Raw genomic sequence first — 24,470 nt, forward strand, 5'->3', positions numbered from 1 at the left:
TAACCGACTGAGCCACCCAGGCGCCCCGAAAATGAAGTTTTAATGAGAGACCTCTACCTTTAAAAAGCTTCAGGCCCAGAGGATTTTTTATAGGTGGGTTTTACAACTACCTTCTAAATAGAAGGTAATTCTAATCACATAAAAGTTGACTGAGAAAACAACGGAAAAACTGACCAACTCTTTTAGGAGGCTGGGCTCACCTCAATTTCAAAATTGAATACGAACAATATAAAGCCCATTTTGCTTATGAACAAAAATAAGAGCTAACAATGTTTCAAAACACACACTATCTCTGATCAAGAATTATCCCAGGGGGCACCTGGCTGGCTCAACTGGAAGAGCATGTAACTCCTGACCTTGGGGTCGTGAGTTTGAGCCCCCTGTTGGGTGTAGAGATTACTTAAGTAAATAAACCTTAAAAAAAAAAAAAAGATTTATCGCAGGAAAGCAAAGGTAATTTAAGATCAGAAAATCCATCCTTGGGGCAACTGGGTGGCTCAAGTCAGTTAATGTTGACTGATTTTGGCTCAGGTCATGATCTAAGCCCTGTGTTGGACTCTGTACTGGAAGTGGCTGGTGCCTGCTTAAGATTCTCTCTCCCTTTCCCTCTGCCCCTCCTCCTCCTCCATGCATGCTCTCTCTCCCTGTCTCTTTCTCTTGCTCTCAACAAAAGAAAATCCATTCTGATAATTCCTCATTCTAATGGACAAAAGGACTTCATACGAAAAAAGTAAAGAGAATAAAGGACAATTCATGGAAGGGAAAATCCAAATGGCTACAAGTACAGATACTATTAACAGATGAATGCAAATGAAAGTAATCAGAAACCCCTTTTACATTCACCAGATTAAAAACAAAATGGTAAATCTAATAATACTAAGTACTGGCAAGGATTTGGGAAAAAAGAAACCCTCACATATAATGTGCAGACATAAACTGGTATAGTCATTTTGGAGAGCAATCTGGCAGTACTTAGAGAAATTACATATGCAAATATACTACAACCCAGAAATCCCACTCTTCTCTAAATATTCCAGAGGAAGTCTCACCCGCAGATCCAGAGACTTGTTTTAGGATGTTAATGACAGAATTATTTGAGAAATCAAGGAGTTGGAGGCAATCAACCTATTCCCTGCTAGAGAAATGGGTAAGAAAATGTGGTGGATGCATACTATGGAATACCATGTAGAAGAGGAAGCAATTGACAAAATTTAAAAATAGCAACATGCATAGACCATTGAAATACAGGGTTGGGTGAAATAAAACCCAGACACAGAACAAGATTTAGATCACAATAGCATTTTGTAAATTCAAAATATATATACTATATAAAACACTCTTTTGTCAGGGATATATACACATCGAAAAACACATATTAAATATATTAGAGTATCTTTGGAGGATAAGATACAGAATATAAGTGGAGAAAGAAGATGAAGGCTAAGGAAAAAACAAATAATACACACTACAAAAGAAGAGTCTTGTATCAACTTATAGCCTCTAAGATGCCCCCTGGTATCCCTGCCCTTGTGTAATCACCTTCCCTTGAATATGAGCTTGTTGATAGACAGAATAAGCAAAAATTATGGAATGTCACCTCTGAGATTTGACTGTGACTTCCATCTTGCTCACAGGCTCTTGCTGGCAGCTCTCTAAGCTGTCCTGTGCAGAGGCTCACATGGCAAAGAACTGAGGGGGACCCCAGGCCAACAGCCAGTGAGGAGCTGAATCCTGCCATCACCATGTAAGGGAGCCTGGAAGCCAATCCTTCCTCAGTTGCGTCTTGAGCTGATTGCAGCCATGACTGCTACCTTGATTACAGCCTGGGAAAGACTCTAAAGCACAAGCACCCAGCTAAGCCATGCCCACAGCCTAACCAAAGAAACTGTGAGATAAAAGTTTGTTGTTTCAAGGGACTAAGTTTTGGAGTAATTTGTTATGAAGAAATACAGCTATGAACTAACTCAAGACGGAGCGTCTGAGGTCCAAAAGACAAAAAATTCCATGACCTAAATAGTGATTCCATGGAATCATGACCACTGTAAATATTTCATCTTGATAAAAGCTCCACGCCCAGAGACCATGGCTCTGTTACTTACTGACCGATCCCCAGCACCCAGAGCCATGTCTGGCACACAGGAGATAATCAATCTTTGAAGGAACGCATACTGCCAGGTTTTTGTTATAACCACTAAGATTTCTTATCTTTGTCCAGTTCCCGACCCTCAGCACTCTCACATTCCTTGGTCCTCAACTCTTCCTGACCAGAACTGTGTGATGGCTCCTACCCTGAAGCTATAAATGCCCTACGGTGACACCTAGTCTGGGAAACGATGTTAGAAGAGTAGAGCTGGGGCCAGGCGCTGGCAGTCAACAGTGGCTCTAGAGGAGTTGGGTGCCAAGCCTCTATGTCTTTTCCTTAACTGACCCCCTCCACATCTTTCTTCATGTCCTCCTACTAAAAAACAAATTCTAAATCAAGTTGTTACTTATACATAGGTGCCTCCCCCTACTTTTTGTTTTGAGGGCCATGATTCAAAATCCCAAACCTCGTAGAATTCACTCCAGGCCTTCATTGAAGGTTCTGTGTTATGAGTACTTCCAGTCAGATAAAATTCCTTAGCATCCAATGAATTGGCATTTTCTAACAAACAAATGTAAAAGTCAATCCAAGGCCATATTAAAAATTACCTGAAAAATTCTTGATTATCAAAGAAACAATGTGTTTACTGAAAATAATATCAGGGGCGCCTGTGTGGCTCAATTGGTTGAGCATCCGACTTTGGCTCAGATGGTGATCTCACGGTTTGAGTTCAAGCTCTGCATCAGACTCGTAATGCTATCCGCACACAGTCCAGTTTGGATTCTCTGTCCCTCCCTCTCTCTCTGCCCTTCCCCCGCTTGCACTCTCTCTCTCAAAAATAAACAAACAGGGGCACCTGGGTGGCTCAGTAGGTTAAGCTTCCGACTTCAGCTCAGGTCATGATCTCACAGTTCATGGGTTTGAGCCCCACATCAGTCTCTGTGCTGACAGCTCGGAGCCTGGAGCCTGCTTCAGATTCTGTGTCTCCCTCTCTCTCTCTGCCCCGCCCCCACTTGTGTTCTATTTCTCTCTCAAAAATAAATATTTAAAAAAATCAATAAACATTAAAAAAATGTCCTTAGTTGATTAAATGTGAGACAAAAATAAATTTTCCTATTCGTCCAGTAGTCTCTAAGAAAGCTTTCTCAAATGAATATCAACACTGCAAATTTATGAGATTCTCAAATGTCCAAGAATATAACCTTATCATTTCTAAAACTACCCTGCAGAAGTACAGAAATGAGGTCTACCTAGCACAATATCTGGCAATTAAAAAATATTTTTTTAAGTTTATTTATTGTTGAGAGAGAGACAGAGCACGAGCAGGAAAGGGGCAGAGAGAGAGGGAGACACAGAATCTGAAACAGGTTCCAGGCTCTGAGCTGTCAGCCTGTAGGGCTCTAATCCACAGACCTTGAGATCAAGACCTGAGCTGAAGTCGGATGCTTAACCAACTGTGCCACCCAGGCACCCCAGTATCTGGCAATTTTTGAAGAAATTAATATATTTGGAGAAAAGCCTATTGACCAAATTTTAACCACCATGAACAGTAAAGACTATCCACTGGTTCAATTAATAGAACACTTATAAAAATGAGATTGTCTACAGGGCAGCTGGGTGGCTCAGTCAGTTAAGCATCCAACTCTGACTTTGGGCTCAGGTCATGATCTCTCAGTTCGTTCACTCTGTGCTGACAGTGTGGAGCCTGCTTGAGATTCTCTCTCTCCCTGTCTCTCTGCTCCTCCCGCATGCTCCTTTCTCTCTCAGAATAAATAAATAAACTTAAAAAAAAATTTCCTTAAATAAAAATAATCAGACTTTCCAGAAAGTCAGATTCATGATGAGACATTATCAAAGAGAAAAATAACCATAGGTGATGCCTACTTTAGGCATCAATCAACCTTTTGGTTGGTTAAGAACCAACCTTTTGCTTACATGGCTTGTGCATTTATTTTAGCTGATGACTAAATCAATTTATCTAAACGAAGTAAGATGCAACATGAAATTTTAATTCAAGTAACAGAGTCAAAATTTTTACTTTATTTTATTTTTAAAGTTTATTTCTTTATTTTGAGAGAGAGAGGGAGACAGAGAGAATCTCAAGCAGGCTCCACACTGTTGGCACAGAGCCCGACTTGGAGCTTGAACCCATGAACTGTGAGATCATGACCTGAGCCAAGATCAAGAGTCGGACACTCAACTGAATCACCTAGGCACCCCCAGAGTCAAAACTTTTAAATAATAAAAAATATTACAGCAAAATTTCTAACAAACTTAATATTTGCTGTGGGGTGGTATCTCCACAAAGAGACTTAGACTATTGTTTTCTCCTTCAGGATTAGGGGAAAGAAGTTATCAAAGAGACGGAAAAAGAATAGGCAACAGATCCAGTGAAGAAATGGGCAGGGGCACCTGGGTGGCTCAGTCGGTAGAGCGTCCGACTTCAGCTCAGGTAATGATCTCTGTGAGTTCAAGCCCCGCATCAGGCTCTGTGCTGACAGCTCAGAGCCTGGAGCCTGTTTCGGATTCTGTGTCTCCCTCTCTCTCTGCCCCTCCCCTGCTCATGCTCTGTCCCTCTCTGTCTCAGAAATAAATAAAACATTAAAAAAAATTAAAAAAAAAAAGAAATGGGCAAAAGACATGAATAGACACTTCACCAAAGAAGACATTCAGATGGCCAACTGACACATGAAAAAATGCTCCACATCACTTATCATCAGAGAAATACAAATCAAAACCACAATGAGATACCACCTTACACTATCAGAATGGCTAACATTAATAACTCAGGCAACAACAGATGTTGGCGAGGATGCGGAGAAAGAGGATCTCTTTTGCATTGTTGGTGGGAATGCAAGCTGGTGCAGCCACTCTGGAAAACAGTGTGGAGGTTCCTCAAAAAACTAAAAACAGAGCTACCCTATGACCCAGCAATTGCACTACTAGGCATTTATCCATGGGATTACAGGTGTGCTGTTTTGAAGGGACACATGCACCCCCATGTTTATAGCAGCACCATCGACAATAGCCAAAGTATGGAAAGAGCCCAAATGTCCATCGAAGGATGAATGAAGATGTGGTATATAAATACAACGGAGTATTACTCGGCAATCAAGAAGAATGAAATCTTGCCATTTGCAACTATGTGGATGGAACTGGAGGCTATTATGCTAAGTGAAATTAGAGAAAGGCAAAAATCATATGACTTCATTCATATGAGGACTTTAAGAGACAAAACAGATGAACATAAGGGAAGGGAAACAAAAATAATATAAAAACAGGGAGGGGGACAAAACATAAGAGACTCACAAATATGGAGAACAAACTGAGGGTTGCTGAAGGGGTTATGGGAGGGGGGATGGGCTAAATGGGTAAGGGGCACTAAGGAATCTACTCCTGAAATCACTGTTGCGTTATATGCTAATTAATTTGGATGTAAATTTTAAAAAATAAAAAATAAAATATAATACACACACACACACACACACACACACACACACACACAAAGAGTAGGAACATATGCAAACATCTGAGTTCTAAGATTCCTACTCTCTCCCAAAACAACAACATGGGGACCTCCCTACTCCACACCTAAAAAAACGAGACCATATCAACTCAATTTTAAGGAGTTAGACTGGGCTCCACTAATAAGTGCAGTTTTTACTGTAATGTGCATAGGTCAGTCATTCAAGAAATATTTACAGAGCACCTACCCTATTGCAAGGAATCGCACAGAAGACAAAAATAAGAATTAAACCTGGGCGCCTGGGTGGCTCAGTCAGTTAAGTGCCCAACTCTTGTTTTCAGCTCAGGCCATGATCTCACGGTTTGTGGGTTCAGGCCCTGCACTGACAGCACAGAGCCTGCTTGGGATTCTCTCTCTCCCGCTCTCTCTCTGCCTGTCCCCCGCTTGTGCTCTGTCTCTCAAAAATAAATAAACTTAAAAAAAATAAGAATTAAACTTTTAAAACCTTGATGTTTAGAAGAAGGGACATCATTTGATCTATCCTAGGTGTTATTCTTTACTTACGAAAAAGAAACAAGCATAACATATTATTAAGCTCAGGCTAAAAAAATCAACATCAATGTTAAAAATATTTATCTGTAAAACTGATGTCCTAAAATAAAAACAAATGAACCTCAATCACACATTTTCTTGAAGGCATTTCAATAAATCAAGTGTGTGTAACTCTAAAAGTGACAACACGGGGCGCCTGGGTGGCGCAGTCGGTTGAGCGTCCGACTTCAGCCAGGTCACGATCTCGCTGTCCGTGGGTTCGAGCCCCGCGTCAGGCTCTGGGCTGATGGCTCGGAGCCTGGAGCCTGTTTCCGATTCTGTGTCTCCCTCTCTCTCTGCCCCTCCCCCGTTCATGCTCTGTCTCTCTCTGTCCCAAAAATAAATAAACGTTGAAAAAAAAAAATTTAAAAGTGACAACACACTATTAAGCAACGTTCAGAATGTTCATCTCTGGGATATAAAAACAACCATAATACTGATTTACAGTCAGTCATTAATGATTATGAAAAAATACAATAAATGAGTGACCCATGACCAATTACAGCATGGCATGCATTTTTCTTACCTTTATAATCATATGATTAATGCTCAAGAAGCATGAGAAAGTTATCAAAAGAGTGCCAAAAGAAAAAAAAAACTGCTCAGGAAAAAATAATACACATATATATATTTGGTAAACTTTCTCTCAGTTTCCCCTGAATAAAACAAAAATAAATCAGTGAATATAACAATTAAAATGTAATTTAAAAGCTATATTCAAATTGTGCCAATAAACACCACAAGCAAAATCTATTTAGCATGTTATCAACACTGACCATATTGATTTGATACACTATCTTTTTAACCAGTCAGTAGCTAAAAAGAACCCAAACCACTGTTGTAAAGGGAAATTCAACAATGTTAGTACAGTAAATTCTACAAAATTCTCTAATTCTTAGTATTTGTCAGAACGGTGACACCAGTATCAAAATATTATGCAGAATCTGTTGTATAATATGCCTACTATTGAATCTGTAAAATGTAAAAGATTCTCCAATAACCAATGCCATGGAAGAGCTGTGCATAGCTTTCCACAGTCTAGGAATGTCGGAAATTGATCATCACTCCCCCCCCCTTTTTTTTTTAAGGCATGATACAGGCCACAAGTTAATAGCAATACAAAATAAAGAGTTCTGCCACTATTTGTGTGAGAATTTACTGATTACAGATATCATCTCCTTTGCAAAAGACAACAGGGCTGCACAATGAGACATTTAGGCCTCTGAACTTTACAAGAATCTTTCTTGCCACCGGGGTGTTCTATCATTGTGGCAAAGATCTATCGCACACATTCTAAAACAGAAGGAATGTTTCCAGCAGTAACGAAAGGTCTGATTTCAAAGAGCAACACATAAGTGAATGCTTTGAAGAGAGAAAGATGCAACATTGTGCTGCTGGAATTTAGTAACTGATATAAAAATGGCACTTGGCAGTTAAAAGAAAGTTATTTTTTTATTAAATAAGGGCTGAGACTATTCACTGTAAGGCACTTAAGGGTCCACGTTTATCTCTAAATCCGTCACCGTAGAATATGCCATATGAAACGATGTTTAGAGGGATACGTTTTCTAAAGTTCCAACTCTAAACAAAAAGGGCCAAAAGCCTCCCAGAGCACGCCTGGCTCCAGAATAAATAAGAAAGAATATCCTCAACGCTATCACACCAATCCAATAAAATGTAAGAAAAGAAGCTGCATCCCAATGTCAAGGCTTTCGAGGTTTTTCAGGGGTGAGGGTTTGGGGACGGGGGCGTGGATGGATTCAGGAGAAATCCGCTCAAAAAAGCGAAGAAATAAAGAAAGACGTGTTTTTCCGGCCAGAGACGTCTCTAATGACACAGGCCTAGAAATGGGATCGCCAAGAGCCCCCCAAAGTCCTCGGCTGGACAGGATTCCTCAGGCAGGGGAACCGTCACCTGAGCCACAGGTGTCAGCGACAACATCAAGGACCTAAGAAAGACCTCGGCGCAGGCAAGGGCAGGCTCACAGCGGGATGCGCAGAGGGCTCCCATTGTCCGCCCCTAATCCCTCGCCGAGCTGGCCACGGGAGTCGGGGATCCCAGGGCACCGGGAGAGGGAACACTCACCTGTGCCGGCCGAGGCTCCTCGGGAAACCGCCCACCGCCAGGCGGAGGGGAAGGGCCGTGCGTGGCTCGAGGCGGCAAGGAAGCAGGGCCCAGCCCAGTCCTAACCCCTCTGCCCCGTTCACGGACCCAGCACTGCTGGGTTCAACCGTCACAAGCCCCGGCGCTGCTTCACCTCGCCGAGAATTTGAAGGCAAACCCGCCAGGGTCACTTCCGGTGCTGGGGGTGGCCTCGTCAACTCCGGCGCACGCGGGGCGACGCCCCGGGAGCGAGGACGCCGGGCAGCGTGCGCGCGCCGGACGCCGGCCGGGGCCTGGGCAGGGCAGGCGGGGGCGCGCCTGCGCAGTGAGCGCCGCCTCGTGGAGGCCGTCAGGGTGGAGGGAAGTGAGGGTTGGAAAGGTTGTAACCATAGCACGTATCCTACCTCGGTATTTTTTTCGAAGTTCTTCCTCCTTTTTCCTCCCATTTGGTTTTCTCCACACTCCTCAGAGGATAGGAAGTCAGAGTGTCATTTTACAGGTGAGTGTCAAGGGCCAAATGATTTGTTTGTGACAAAGCCAGTTTTAGAACCAAATACGCAGAATTCCACTGGAGGCGCCTGTCACGGCATAAGATGAATAAAATAGGGAATCGGTAAAGAAAGATATTCGGACCTGCTGCTAGTGGAATTTTATTTTCTTGAAGAACAATTTTTTTTTTTTTTGGTCATCGTTTTAATACAACCAGACAACACACAATACTATGATGTTTCACAATTTATAGATACGTACTCGACAGTGCTATTGGCCGTGCTTCGTCCAGTCTTTATCGCCATCTTCTCCCTCCACCTAAGGTGGAATGAGGCCCTAGATAACGTTTTCCTGTAGGAGTGCATGGGAATTAAAATTCTAATCTTAAATCATTGCAGTAATTTAACACAGATTTATATAAAGGCAATTCAAGGAAAATATGTCCATTTAGTCCACAAATATTTATTGAGCAACTACTATGCTATTGACATTGTTGTAAGCATTGATGGATCAAAACAAAACAAAACAAAAAAACTAGAGCTAAAAGTCTTACCTAAGTAGAAAATAATAGTTTTGCTATGGTGGCTAGGAACTCCATTGTAATGAAGCACCGGAAACTATAACTAGTATATCTTAAGAAAAAAAAAAAAATTAGGGGAGGTACATATTAATTACCCTAGTTAGGATGAATCAACCTTCATCTTTTATGTATGCAAATGTATGGTGAATTAGAAAGCCCATTTGTACTTTGAAAACTTCTCAAAACAGGGGCGCCTGGGTGGCTCAGTCCGTTGAGCGTCCCACTTCGGCTCAGGTCATGATCTCATGGTTCGTGAGTTCAAGCTTCACACGGGGCTCTGTGCTGACAGCTCAGAGCCCGGAGCCTGCTTCCCATTCTGTGTCTCCCTCTCTCTCTGCCCCACTTCTGCTCTCTCTCTCTGTCTCCAAAATAAATAAACATTAAAAAAAATTAAAAAAAAACCCTCAAAACAAAATGAATACATATTATATGATTCTGTTTATATGAAATTCTAGAACAGGCAAGACTAATCTATAGTAATAAAAAGCTGATCAGTGTTTGCCTGAGGCTGGGAGGAGGGATGGAAAAGGATTAGACTTCATGGAGGCATAAGGAAATGTTTTGAGGTGATGAAAATGTTAGGGTATTGGTTACACAGATGTATATATTTATTAAACTTCATCAAAGAATACACACAAAATGGATGTGTTTTATTTTATTTTTTAAGTAAGCTCCATGCCCAGGAAGATCCCCTGGGATCAGTTTATGCCCCAACGACTGAGCCAATCAAGCACCCCAAAATGGATGCATTTTATTGTGCATAAATCATACCTCAATGAAGTTATTTTTTTTTAATGTTTATTTTATTTTTTTTTTTGAGAGAGAGAGAGAAAGAGAGCGTGCAAGCAAGGGAGGGGCAGAGAGAGAGGGAGACAGAGAACCTGAAGCAGGCTCCACATTGCCAGCGCAGAGCCTGACATGGGGCTTAAACTCAACAAACCTTGAGATCATGACCTGAGCCAAGGTCAGACGCTTAATCAACTGAGCTACCCAGGCACTTCAGTTGGTTTTTAAAGTAAAAAAATAAATAAATAAACCTCCAGAGTGGCTTACATTCACTAGTTCCGTTTCTTCACTAGTTGTACTAGTTAGGGAAGACGAGGCTAAGCTGTAGTAGCCGCTAAATCAGAGGTTTCAAACGACAGGATTTGTTCTTTTAAATGGTAGTATAAACATTTTCCCTTACACCAAAAAAAGTGTTTCATTCCAGGATAAACTGGCTTTTTGGGCTATCTAGATGATCGAAAAGGCTGGAGAATCTGAAAGTTAAAAAAAAAAAAGGGGGGGGCGCCTGGGTGGCGCAGTCGGTTAAGCGTCCGACTTCAGCCAGGTCACGATCTCGCGGTCCGTGAGTTCGAGCCCCGCGTCGGGCTCTGGGCTGATGGCTCAGAGCCTGGAGCCTGTTTCCGATTCTGTGTCTCCCTCTCTCTCTGCCCATCCCCCGTTCATGCTCTGTCTCTCTCTGTCCCAAAAATAAATAAACGTTGAAAGAAAAAATTAAAAAAAAAATGTGCTTGAAAGCACCGTCCTTTGAGGACTCACTCTCCTTCAGGCAGCAAAATGTCAAAAAAATTAACTGCCTCAAAAATTATATTGAGAAATCAACAAGAGGAGTTAGTTATAGCTTGGAGAAAACAATTTGAGAACAGATGACACTAAATGTGGCTAGATTAATAATTCTGAAGTTTCCCTGGAGTTATTTTTTTTAATTTAAAATATTTTTAAATGTTTATTTATATTTGAGAGGAAGACAAGTGTGTGAGCAGAGGAGGGGCAGAGAGACAGAGACAGAATCTGAAGTAGGCCCCAGGCTCCGAGCTGTCAGCAGAGAGCCCAACATGGGGCTCAAACTCACAAGCCGTGAGATCATGTCCTGAGTCGAAGTAAGATGCTTAACCGACTGAGCCACCCAGGTGCCCCTGAAGTTTCCCTGGAGTTATAATAGAACTCTGAGTTTACCAAAGGGGCTATAAACTTGTGCTCCTTTTAACACGATTTTTTTTTTTTCTCATTTACTCTCTATGTTCATAGCAGAGTGGATGCAGGCACTAGGACCCTTGGCAGTAGGGGGAAAAAATGAGATAATCTGCACAACTTGTCTGGATATGACACCTGCTACTTCTGCCCATATCTCATTGGCCAGAGCAAGTCATGTGACCAAGCCTGACTTCAAAGGGATGGGACTGTGCAACTCTGCAGTGTGCTCTGAAGAAGAAAAAGAGAATGTGTGTTCCACAGTCATGACTACACTAGACATTTCTTCTTTTACAAGGGTGGCTCCTACAACCACCAGCCTTCTAAAGTGATTGTGTCCAAACTGGGACTCAGAAAATTATTTATTATTATCACTCATATAATAATAATGAGTGATAATAATAAATATTCAATAGGAAAAATGGAGCCATGCAAGTTTTCAAATGAAGGCATAAGTTATATAGCAAATAGGGAGATTAATTTGGCAGCTGTGAGTAGGAAGGTTTGGAGGGGAGGAAGAAGATTGGGAGACTTGCAAGAGGTGTGGTGACATGTGGAATTACACAGAGAGAAAGTTCTAGAAGAAATAAATACATTAAATCATTTTTTAATTTAAATTTTTATTACTTACTGTTTTATTTCTTAAATTTAAATTTAAAACAATTTCCATTTCATCAGAGAAATCTAAAAGGACTTTTCAGACCACTTTATTAATTGTACTCACCTGGTCGATTGCATCTGGCAGTCCTTTTTCGCATACTTCAAAAATTTGAGCCATCTCTTAGGATACAGAGTATATATATATATATATATATAATATATATATATATATATATATATATGAGAACATTCTCTTTTTTTTTAATGTTTATTTTTGACAGAGCATAAAAGCAGGGGATGGGCGGGGGGGGGGGGGGGGGAGACACAGAATCCAAAGCAGGCTCAAGGCTCTGAGATGTCAGCTCAGACCCCGAGGCAGGACTTGAACCCACAAACCATGAGATCGTGACCTGAGCTGAAGTCAGATGCTCAACCGAGTCACCCAGGCCCCCAGAGAAAATTCTACCCATGAGTAAGAATACTGAATTTCTATATTCTGTTAAAATATTTGCAGTAACCAACTGGGGCAGATCCCTAGTGTTGTTCATTAATTTTATTATAGGGGTGCCTGGGTGGTGCAGTCGGTTAAGCATCCGACTCTTGATCGCGGCCCAGGTCATGATCTCACAGTTCGTGGGTTCAGGCCCCGCATCGGGCTCTGCACTGATGGTGCAGAGACTGCTTGGGATTCTGTCTCTTCCTCTCTCTGCCCCTCCCCTGCTTGTGCTCTCTCTCTCTCAAAATAAACAAATACACTTAAAAACATTAAAAAAAAAAAAAACCCACTTTATTATATACACCCTTCCATCACAGTCCTGCTACTCCCAGACTGCTGAATGCTACAGGGGGAAAAAAGAAAATCACACCACCATGAAGATTGATGCACAACTTTGTAACTTCCAACCCACCTGAAGCATATTTTTCTTCATGTTTCACCTCCATTCTGTTACTCTTGACATTAGTTATTTCAAACTTTCACCACTTTCCTCAAGCCAGCTACCTACCCATTTCTGTCATCTCAGGAAATCACTACGTCTCCACCCTCAGAGAAGATAGAAGCTATTAATTAGGTCGAAATTCCCTCAACTTGCTCCCTGAGGCAGAGAATGCCATCCAGCCACCAAATACTCATTTTCCTTACTTAGTAACAGAACCAACTTGACGAAATTGGGCCATCTGGAATAAGAACCACATTTCCAGACTCTTACGCAGCTAGGTGTGGCCACAGATCTAACTTCTGGCCAGTACAAGTGTTATGTACAACTTGGAGGAAGGCACCTTAAAAGGAGGGGCCCTGAAACTCCCCCTTATTCCCTGTAACCATCCCCTCTTTTTATCAGATTAGAACAGGGGAAAGATGGGAGACAGTATGTATAAGCAGCCAAGTGCTGACATAAGTAACCTTTAGGATAGAAGCCCTATGATGGAGGTGGCAGAATTGAACACACGAAGTGTGGACTGCCAGCTCGGATGTTGTATTTCTAAGCAGTGATGGTTTGCATTTTATATGCAGCTAAACCCAATTCCAGTACTTTTACCCTCCGATTTACACATGTCTCTACTTCACACTGCCCTTTGTTTTTTGCCTCTCGTTTCGGTGAAAGTGAATCTTCCTTTGTCTATGCCCAGGTCCCTCACTTGAACTTAGATTTTTTTTATTTCCACTTTATGTCTTTGTATTTATATGGTTAAAACTCAAAAATAATACAAAAGATTATATAATGAGAAGTCTTCCTCCTATTCTTGCCACCCTAGAAATCCAGGTCTCATCCCCAGAGACAATCAATAATATCCAATTCATTAATTACCTTCCAGACGTCTTTTTTTTAATCATACATGCAATGAAATAATGCAATTTATTGGCCCTCTCATGAGCTTTCTCATATTCTGCTAGTTTATGTCTTCAATCAAAGGACAGTCTCTTTTTGTTATTTTTTTTTTAATATTTATTTTTGAGAGAGAGACCGAGCACAAGTGGGGGAGGGACAGAGAGAGAGAAAGACACAGAATCCGAAGCAGGCTCCATGCTCTGAGCTGTCAGCCCAGAGCCTGATGTGGGGCCTGAATCCACAAACTGAGATCATGACCTGAGCCAAAGTCGGACACCTAACCAACTAAGCCACTCAGGCGCCCCTCTTTTGGTTATTTTATAGCTTCCATTTTCTTGTTGGGATTTCCTATCTTTATATTTGTTATGAGAGTACTTTTCTTTAGATCATTGTGCATAGTTATAAGAGCCATTGTACTGTCTTTGCCACTTCCAGACGTTAGAATAGGATCTTAGAGTTGACCTCCACTGTTTGTTTTCTTTTGAGACTAGGTCATATTTTTTGTATTTCTTTGTAGGTCAGGTAATTTTGAAGTGTATCCTGGATATTGGATATGTTGTGTTATATATCCCCTGTTTCAAATCTGTGATGTATCTCTGGAGGTGGTGTTTGTTTGGGTGGTGGTTGTTAAGCAGGAAATTAGATTTGATCCACTTTCTGTTGGGCAGCACCTCAAATACCAGTTTAGTCCTTTTGTTCTTGGATTCTTCCTCACAGATGTGTGGCTAATGATTCAGCTAGAGATTTGGGCCTTTCTCAAGCAATGTATCTTGAAAATTAGATACCTCTCGAGTGCCACTCCTCTCTGCCAAGGGTTGTCTTCGATCCAGAATCTGCCTGCTCTTGGTTCCACGCAGTATCTTTAGGTGGATGTTTTTGGATTTTCCTCCGAGTTTAAAGTAGTTATATGAGATGAAGTCAATCCAGTGGGAGCTTACTTGGTCATTCCTTTTCTCTAACATCTCAGTCCAGGATGGACATACAGCCCCACATCACACAGTGTCTCAGGTAACCAGGTTCTATTCATTTTGTTGATCCACCACCAAGGTGTTTTCCTAGCTCTCACGATCAACAGTCACCAGTCTGTCCCTGTTCCATACTGTGGGAAAAGGGGAAAAGCAAGTGGAGGGCAAGCAGTATCAACTTTAAGTGTATGAACTTTAAGTATCACATATGCTCATATCCCAAGGGCCAATCACGTGGCCACACCTCATTACAAGGGAATATGAAAACATGTGGTCGCTTAGGACAGTCAAAATTGGACAGGGATGGGGGCTCTATTCGTAAAAGACAGAATGACAGAATGGATGTGGGGGAACGAGAGCGGCATGTGTCATGAGTCAACCACTGTGAGAGCTAAGTTCTCATGAGAACCCCTTTCTCCAATACAGAAAAATTTAACCCCTCTCCAGGGGAAACAACTCAAAGTTCCACCCAGATTCTGAATCCAGCAGTATGTTTCAGATCTCTGGATCTTCTAAGTAGGAAGAAGGAGAGATTAGATATTAAAGAGAACAATAACTGCATATATTTCAGACATAAATTTGATATCTCTTCTCTACCCTTCACACACATAAACAGATACAATTTTTGTGTGTTTGGCTTTGGCATAACAAAGTAGAGTCACAAGCATACCAAACAAGGGTCTACAATGTAGTATAATGAATCATAGGAATAATGCAACTTACATCAACTATACAACAGCCTCATGTAGACCAAATACAATTTTATAAAGAAGTGCAAACATGAGGATAAAGGACACTAAGAGTGATGGTAATGCTTGAAAAAGGATAAATAAAACTAAAAATGTGTTCATCTGTAGAAAGTTGATTTATACATAATATCAATATATGTATTAGAATTATAATATCAATATATGTATTTTCTCTGGTAGGCAATCATGTGATAAAGGACTGCAAATAAAGGAAAAGACATTAGTCAACTACATATTTAAAAAATTTTTAAGTGGACTCAAATGATACTAAATGAGGAGTTTAATAATTAGAAAAGTTTAAATCTGTGCTGATCTAAAGGAAGCCTTCAATACGAAATATATATTGTACTTATGTTGGGCAAAATGAAAACATTTTACTGGGTTACTTTACTCAGTTTGCCTTAACCTAACTAGCTTTTATCATTATATATATTTTAATTCCAAAACATCAAAGTTTTAATCACAAATTTTCTCTAATAAAGATTAAAATCAAACTACATAGATGGCTTAAAAATCAGCTTTCCACACGTAATTGAAAGATCTGAATTCTTTTTTTATTATTATCCCAGCAAATGTTACACTAGAGAAAATGATTGGGAAAATACAAATACAGTCATTAAAAACACAGGCTGATTATTCATATCTATTACATTCAGAAGTATGCAAAACAATTTAGTTATATTGCAAAGCTGTAATTCCTTTTCCTAACAAAGCATTATTTTATAAAACTGTAGTACTGTATTGATTCAATTTTAATACAAAATACTTATATACACAATACAATATAAAAGTAAACTGTGGTATAGTGCCTTCCACAAAGGGATATATTAAGGCGCTTTACAAACATACCAATATGTTGACTCAAATTACTTTTTGCTTTAGATTAAAACAAACAGGCTAAATAAATGTTTCACTTTAAATACCAAAGGGATTTTTGTTTATTTTTTGTATATTAAAGAAAAAATTTCTAAAGTACCTTAGGTAACAGCAGCAGCAATATCTAAAAATCCTCCCACTGTATTCTCTAATTTCTAACATATTATTAAGTCAGAATAAAACATTTCCACTCACAGTTTTGCACTTTGCAACAGCAGAAGGTAATAACTTTTTTAAAAAGTCAATCTCAAAGTGACTTCTTAGTCATACATTCTATGGTTCCTATTACAAATAAGGTAGAAAAGATACAGCAATAGGGCCTGCCTTAGGATGTCACTGGACAATACATAATAGTATCTACAGTTACATAATTATAGAACACATTTTATAAATACTATTAATATACATAAAAAGGGGGTAAGTATAAGAAAGACAGCAAGTTTTCAAATGAGTGAGAAAATGATTTTAAAAAGAAAACACGTATAACCAATGTTTTCACTCTATTTCAATTGAAAGCATATAGATTTTTTATGTTGTTCTCCTATTTTTGGTCAGGAAGCACCAGATTCTATACTAGAAGAACCAGATATAGTTTGGGAATAGGAGAGCTAATAAGTATATCCAAACTGTTAGAACTGCAGACACTAAAGGCTTGCTTTAGATAAACACAGAAAGCTCATATCGTCAGAGGAAATTTTAAAAGAACACACAATTTGTAGTGTCAACACAGATTTTGTGGGGAGAAATGGGGAGGAGACAGCACCCTAGTTTTCCTAGAACATGAAGGTAACAAAGTTGGTTCTTACGGCATTGTACCACAATCCAGAAGTAAAACAACCAAGTGGAAATTTCAATAAATCTGACTGAGAAAAGCCAAAGAGCCATAGGGATATCTTAAAATTTGAGTAGTGAGCTAAAAATTCTTGAACTATTTTGTTTTGCACAGGATTTTATACGACTAATCAAATGTTCCATGAAGTGAAGACTGCCAACTTAGTATAGTGCCTTTTCTTACAATTCTCTAATGATTAGAAGTCCTTCAGAAATATTTCCATATCAAGCCTGTAACAAGCCAAACATGTATTTCAATGCCCTCAAGTGTATGTTTAAAATGCCTTAGTTCCGTACCAGCGAGAGAAGGGCATTCCTAGGGATACGTTATCACATGTACAGAATTTTTCCATCACAAATTATCAGTGTTTATACAAGATATGCTAATCTGAGTACTAACCAGTAAATTTAAAGCAAAGTTCTGAGTTTAGTGTATCAGTGTTCTTACAGGACAGAGGTCCTTAACCAAGTTTGTGACAGTTTTCAACATGTCCAGAATCCCTAAGACTGCACGCAGCATTATATGTGTGTGTGTTAATGTGCAATTTTCTGGGAAAAGAGTCTGCAACTTTCATCAGACTCTCAAAAAACCCAACGAACCCCAAAGACCCACCACTACACACAGTGGGGTATGCAGTGGTTTACAAGCTGAGCTCTGAGACAGCCACCTATGGAAAGGTGCAAGTGCGAACTAATGAATCTTCTTTGCCCTCCCCAATTCAACTGGAACAGCTTTGCCTTTACTTTCACTTACATATAGGATTTCCACTAGCTTGTTTCCATCGGTTTGAAAATCACTAAAATTACGCCTCTTCTTATCTACACATATACAATTTTGATAAAACAATTCCCTATCAGAGGAGCTTAAAGGAAAGGAACTAAAATACAAATTTTACTAATGTCAGAATAGAGCCCTTTTCCCCTTCCTAAAAAATAAGCTAAATGTATTTTGGTATGAAACCACAAGTGTTCCTTAAAACCTAAACATTATATATATATATATATATATATATATGTATATATATATATATATATATATATATATATATATAATAGGCATGCTGAAAAACGTATTATTTAACCTTAAATTAAGTCAGGAGGATTTGAATTTTCTACTAAGACCACTATATAACTTTTTCTAATTACTAACAGACACCTTAAGAGTTAAATAATTTTTTCTGCCCATAGGTAAAATACTGCCAAATAGCCAGATTTCCTTTGCCAATAACAACTTGTATATACAGCACTGTTCTGAAAGAGGAAACATGTAACATTACTGATGACATAATCAAAACTGTCACTATGCAGAAAAAGTACTTTTCTAGTGAATACCCACAAATAATTTTTCTACTTAAAGTTTCTTATGAAACTGAAAATAATCTTTCTGCTTAGGATGGTAGAAACTTAAAAAAAAATTCGAAGTAAAAATATGAAAGATCTTAGCATCCAGTATTGTAAATTTTGACTTATGGCATCTTTTTTCCCTTTTAAAACTAGAAGCAGCATTAAAAATACCAGTATAGAAAGAAAAATGGTAGTGCTTTGCTTCTTTTAAAGTCAGTAATTCTTGAGAAATAAATGCTAGAAGAGTAAATATTCCACAGAGGGGAAAAATAAGAAAGAGAAAATGCAGTATTTTTTCTTCTGATGAGCATACTGTTTCAACCCTGTATTTCTTAATTACAAGATGTAAATTATCAGATTAGCCTAAGAACACTCATCACCATAATGGCTTAATTTCTATAGCTTATTTTGTACCAAAAACCAGGATATGGGGTAAAAAAAAAAAAAAAATCTGTAAATGTGGGGTACATTTCATATTTGGTTAAAGCAAGATAAAACTAAAACTGTCTTTCAAAAAAATTTCAAATATTCTTGTCTTTTAAAATTATTTAGTGTATGTACAAATAGATACCAGGTTTCTCCTTTAAACAAAGCACTATTTTTTTTTTATTTTTAAGTACTTTAAGTACCAAGAACTGACTATAATATTCAGTTCATAATTTATTTTCTTTATAACAATTTTTTTTTCTAAATTACTGATTAAAAAGGCTGGAATAAATTAACATTTAAAAAAGATTTTCCATAATTTAGGAACATAAAATATTGTACACAGAGCACTCATACATAGCTCTGTCACATTTGCATAATTTTACTCTCGGAGCCTCAAAAAACTCTGCGTTTCAGGTCTTTTTGCAAATCCTCATTACATTTCCTAGTGTGTTAAACATACACTAGATCACGATTTTTGATCTCTGAGCCTGTGTGTTGATCATCTTCATCTGACTGTTGCTCTGAGCCTTGTGAATTAATATATTCATATTCAATAGGCTTTGGATAATTATATGGGTAGCCATTGTCATCAAAGAACCTCCGAAAGGTAAATTCATAGAAAGCATGTTCAGGGTGCTTTCCATTTTTATACCATCCGTTGAGAGTGTCGTTTACATTTTCTTCCTCATTATCATCACTCCATAACTTATCAGGATCAACAGGATCAAAATTTGATGTATCCGTTGGGTGTGTGATTTTAGGAATGTATGAAGCAGATTGCTGTCTCAGGTCACTGGAGAAATCAATTGTTTTAAAAAATGGATGAGCTTTTATTTCATCAGCTCCATTCTTGCCTAAGCGATCTTCTGGTCCTCGGCAAAGTTTAATAATAAGATCAGAGGCTTCAGGACTCAGTTTAGCTTGAGGTGGAATGTGAAGAGATGTTTGCCAGTTGATAACCTTTAAAGAGGATTTTTTAGAAATTAGGAGGGAAGAGGTAAATAAGAAAAAAATGTCCTCCAAGTTTTATACCAAAGTCTTACCTATTTTTATCTTTAAAAATAAATTGCACAGTATTCTGCCTTCCTTACCTTTAATAATGAATGAATCGCTGATGGGAAATAACCTTTCCTCCCATTCCCTCCCCCCCCAGGCAACTTATACTCATACTTTAAGACTCACTGTAAGTTTTAGCTCCCCTGTTAAGCTCTTCTACCTATGGCAGAAATGACAATTTTCATTGCGCTGTCCCGTTCCATGTGTTTACTGGTATCATAGTACAGACTTCGTGGAACCTGTTCTGTCTATGTCCTTCTACCACAGATAAAATTCCATAAGGCTATAGATCATGTTTTGTCTTTGTATTGCTTAGTGCTTGGCAAGTTGCCTGGCACATCGTTAATAGACGTTCAATAAATATTTATTCTGACTTTGAATAAACCAGAATGAGGGAGAGAGGGAGAGAGGGAGGGAGGAAGGGAAGAGAGGGAAGAACGGAAGAAATGTAGTAGGTAATCAAGAAATATTTTTTACTATTGAGTTTCAAAAGTTCTTTTTATGGTCTAGATACAAGCCCTTTGTGGGAAATGTGTCTGCAAATGTCTCCCCCCAAGCTGAATCTTGTCTTCATTGTCTTAACTGTGTCTTTTGTATACTGAAAGTGTTAAGTTTTGATGAATTCCAGTTTCTCAACTTTTTCTTTTATAGATCATGATTTTGGTATCATTTCTAAGAACTCTTCCCCTAACCCTAGGCCATAAAGATTTTATAGTATTATAAAAGTATTATAGTAGTATAGTATTTATATTTTATCTCTGGATCGATGAACCATTTTGAGTTAATCTTTGTGTAGGGATGAAGTTTACATTAAGTTTCAGTACTTTCTGAATATGGCCGACCAATTATCCTACATTTGTTGAAATACTATTCTTTGTCCATTTGCACCTTTGTCAAAGATCAAATGGACATATTTGTGTGGTTCTATTTCTCTATTCTGTATCTTGTTCCATTGATCTATGTTTGTGTCCTTTTGCCAATATCACCCCGTCTAGATTACTGTAACTTCATAGTAATTCTTAAAAGTGGTTGATTCCTCTAACTCTGTTCTTCTTTTAAAACATTGTTTTCATTATTCTAGTTCCTCTGTTCACCCATATACATTTTACTTATTTACTTTTAAATGTTTGTTTGTTTATAGTGAGAGCGTGCACACATGTGCATGCGAGCAAGCAGGGGAGTGGTAGAGAGAGGGAGACAGAAAATCCCAAGCAGGCTCCATACCACCAGTGCAGAGGCCAATGCAGTGCTCGAACTCACAAACCACGAGATCATGACCTGAGCCGAAACCAAGAGACAGATGCTTAACCAACTGAGCCACCCAGGCGCCCTACCCATATACATTTTAGAATTGGCTCATCTGTACCTACAAAAATTAGGATGGAATCAAATCTATAGATTAATTTGGAGATAAGTGATAGCTTTGCTATGTTGAGTCCTCCAATCTATCGACATGGGATATGGTACATGTCTCCATTTATGAAGATCTTTCTTGATTTCTTTTATCAGAGTTTGTAGCTTTCGGCATAGAGATCTTCATGTTTTATTAGATTTATACCTGTGTATTTCTTTTTTTTAATGTTTATTTATATTTGAGAGAGACAGACAGTGTATGAGTAGAGGAAGGGCAGAGAGACAGAGACAGAATCCCAAGCAGGCTCCAGGATCCAAGCTGTCAGCACAGAGCCCCAATGTGGGGCTTGAACTTACAAGTCATGAAATCGTGACCTGAGCCGAAGTCAGACGCTTAACTGACTGAGCCACCCAGGCACCACCCCCCTGTATATTTCAATTGGAGGAAACCTCTATGAATGGTACTGCTTTTATTTTTTTAATGTTTATTTATTTTTGAGAGAGGTGGGGAGAATGAGAGCAAGCACAAGCAGGGAAGGGGCAGAGAGAGAGCGAGAGCTACAGAATCTGAAGTAGGCTCCAGGCTCTGAACTGTCAGCACAGAGCCCGACACAGGGCTCAAATCCATGAACCATGAGATCATGACTTCAGCTGAAGTCAGATGCTTAACTGACCAAGCCACCCAGGCACCCCTGAATGGGACTGCTTTTAAATTTCAGTTTCTGGTCATTTATTGCTTAAATATAGAAATACAATAGATTTTTATGTATTACCCTTATAAGTCTACAACCTTGCTAAACTCACTTATTATTTCTATGAGTTTTTTCATAAATTCCCTGGATTTTCTATATAGAAAGTTATGTTGTCATCTCTGAATAGGCTAAGTTTTTATTTCTTTCTAATCTGTATGCCTTTTATTTCTTTTGTTGTTGTATTACCCTGGCTAAGATTTCTAGAACTATGTCTAATAAGACTGGTAAAAACACACATCTTTGCTATGTTCTTGATTTTGAGGAGAAAGCATTCAGTTTTTCACACGCGCCTGCACACACGCGCGCGCACACACACACATTTATATATATATATATATGCATATACTTTCATATACATATATATTAAAATGAAGAGGAAATAAAGACACTTTCAGACAAACTAATTTGAATCAAACCTAAGAGAATGCATTATCAACACACCTATACTTAAAAGAAATTTTAAAGGAAGTTTTAAATATATTAAAAAAAAATTTTTAATGTTTATTTAACGTTCATTTATTTTTGAGACAGAGAGAGACAGAGCATGAACGGGGGAGGGTCAGAGAGAGGGAGACACAGAATCTGAAACAGGCTCCAGCACAGAGCCCGACGCGGGGCTTGAACTCACGGACCGTGAGATCTTGACCTGAGCCGAAGTCAGCCGCCCAACCGACTGAGCCACCCAGGCGCCCTTTAATGTTTATTTATATTTGAGAGAAAGAGAGAAACAGAGAAAGAGAGTAAGCAGGGGAGGGGCAGAGAGAGACAGAAACACAGAATATGAGCTGTCAGCACAGAGCCTGACCTGGGGCTCAAACTCACAAACCACGAGATCATGACCTGAGCTCAAGTCGGACGCTTAACTGACTGAGCCACCCAGGCACCCCAAGAAGTTTTAAATATATTAAATGCAACTAAAGAAGTAGTTACAACTCAGGGGGAACATCATAGAAGAGATATCTTAAGAATGATTAAGAAAGGGGCGCCTGGGTGGCGCAGTCGGTTAAGCGTCCGACTTCAGCCAGGTCACGATCTCGCGGTCCGGGAGTTCGAGCCCCGCGTCAGGATCTGGGCTGATGGCTCGGAGCCTGGAGCCTGCTTCCGATTCTGTGTCTCCCTCTCTCTCTGCCCCTCCCCCGTTCATGCTCTGTCTCTCTCTGTCCCAAAAATAAATAAACATTGAAAAAAAAAAAAAAAAAGAATGATTAAGAATGAGTTAGTTCAGGAGTTAAGCAGGTTTAAGAAAGTAGGGAGAGTTGTGGAAGATGGGAAAGAAAGAAAGAAGAACATTCCAGACAGAGGGAATGGTATGAACAGGGAAGGGAGTATAAATTTGGACTTTAATCCATGGACATGGGAACCACTGAAGGGTTTTTAATGGGACTGTTTATGACCAAAATTGTGGGCAGCTTCTCATTTAAGTGCCAGAGGTAATTTCAAGTGGAGATACAGATATTTGTTTGTTGTTTGAGGGTAGACTATGCATGGAAGGAAACAAAGCCAGGAGCCAGAAGGTGACAAAAAGTAAATTAGAATAAATCTGCACATAGTACTAAAGACTTCCACGAGAATGGAATGAGTATATAAGCACATGAGTGACAGAGGATCTAACAGTGTGATGACAGTTGGCTGACAGACACTAGAGTTCACTCCTGGAATTTCAGTGACTTCGTCTAACCTTACCAATTCATTCTTTTTTTTTTTTTTTAAAGTAAACTCTACCCCCAAGGTGGGGCTCGAACTCATGACCCCAAGATCAAGAGTCACTCTACTGACTGAGCCAGCCAGGCGCCTCCTTACAAGTTCATTCTTTTTTTTTTTTTTAATCAGGTTTTGTTGTTGTTGTTTGAGAAAGAGAGAGGGAAGGGGAGAGAGAGAATCTCAAGCAAGCTCCATGCTCAGTGCGGAGCCTGATGCAGGGCTCGATCTCATGACCCTGGGATCATGACCTGGGCCAAAATCAAGAGTCAGATGCTCAACCAACTAAGCACCCACGTGCCCCACCTTACAAATTCATTCTTAAATTCCAGAATAAGATGTTCTAAATAAAGGATTGCTAAAAGTCTATGATACAGGGACTCTGACAAGTCTTTGGTATAGATGCTATCTCTTACCTTCATTTGTGTTTCTAATGGTGTTTGTGCCAAGAAAGGAGGTTGACCCACCAACATTTCAAAAAGAATTACACCAACACTCCACCAATCACATAACTGTGTATAGCCTAAAATAAGATACCAAAGTTATAGTTATTCAGAAACTTTTTAAAAAGTGCTCAGAATACAATCAAAATATTAAATCACCAAAATGCTATATAATTAATATTTTTATTATAAACCTGAAAAATAAGCCACATGTTAATTAATGTAAATTTCAGCTGGTCTAAAGGCCTACTGAGATTAT

General features: G+C 39.2%; 2 protein-coding genes across 3 annotated transcripts in view; both read right to left on the reverse strand.

Annotated features, from left to right (window-relative positions):
• The window catches only part of KATNA1 (katanin catalytic subunit A1), a 41,148-nt gene extending 32,683 nt beyond the window's left edge, over positions 1 to 8,465 (reverse strand). The window contains exon 1 of the mRNA XM_030316571.1: positions 8,226 to 8,465. The gene's annotated coding sequence lies outside the window, so the exon portion shown is untranslated. The remainder of the gene's footprint in view (positions 1 to 8,225) is intronic.
• Positions 8,466 to 18,169: 9,704 nt separating this feature from the next.
• LATS1 (large tumor suppressor kinase 1) overlaps positions 18,170 to 24,470 on the reverse strand; it is a 51,755-nt gene continuing 45,454 nt past the window's right edge. For both annotated transcript variants that reach the window (XM_030316572.2, XM_030316573.2), the window contains exons 7-8: positions 24,185 to 24,291; positions 18,170 to 19,869 (exon numbers count right to left, since the gene is read on the reverse strand). In XM_030316572.2, the coding sequence (XP_030172432.1) occupies positions 19,360 to 19,869; positions 24,185 to 24,291 (617 nt within the window). In that variant the 3' untranslated portion in view covers positions 18,170 to 19,359. The remainder of the gene's footprint in view (positions 19,870 to 24,184; positions 24,292 to 24,470) is intronic.

Source organism: Lynx canadensis, chromosome B2 (assembly GCF_007474595.2).
Source record: "Lynx canadensis isolate LIC74 chromosome B2, mLynCan4.pri.v2, whole genome shotgun sequence".
Lineage (NCBI taxonomy): Eukaryota > Metazoa > Chordata > Mammalia > Carnivora > Felidae > Lynx > Lynx canadensis.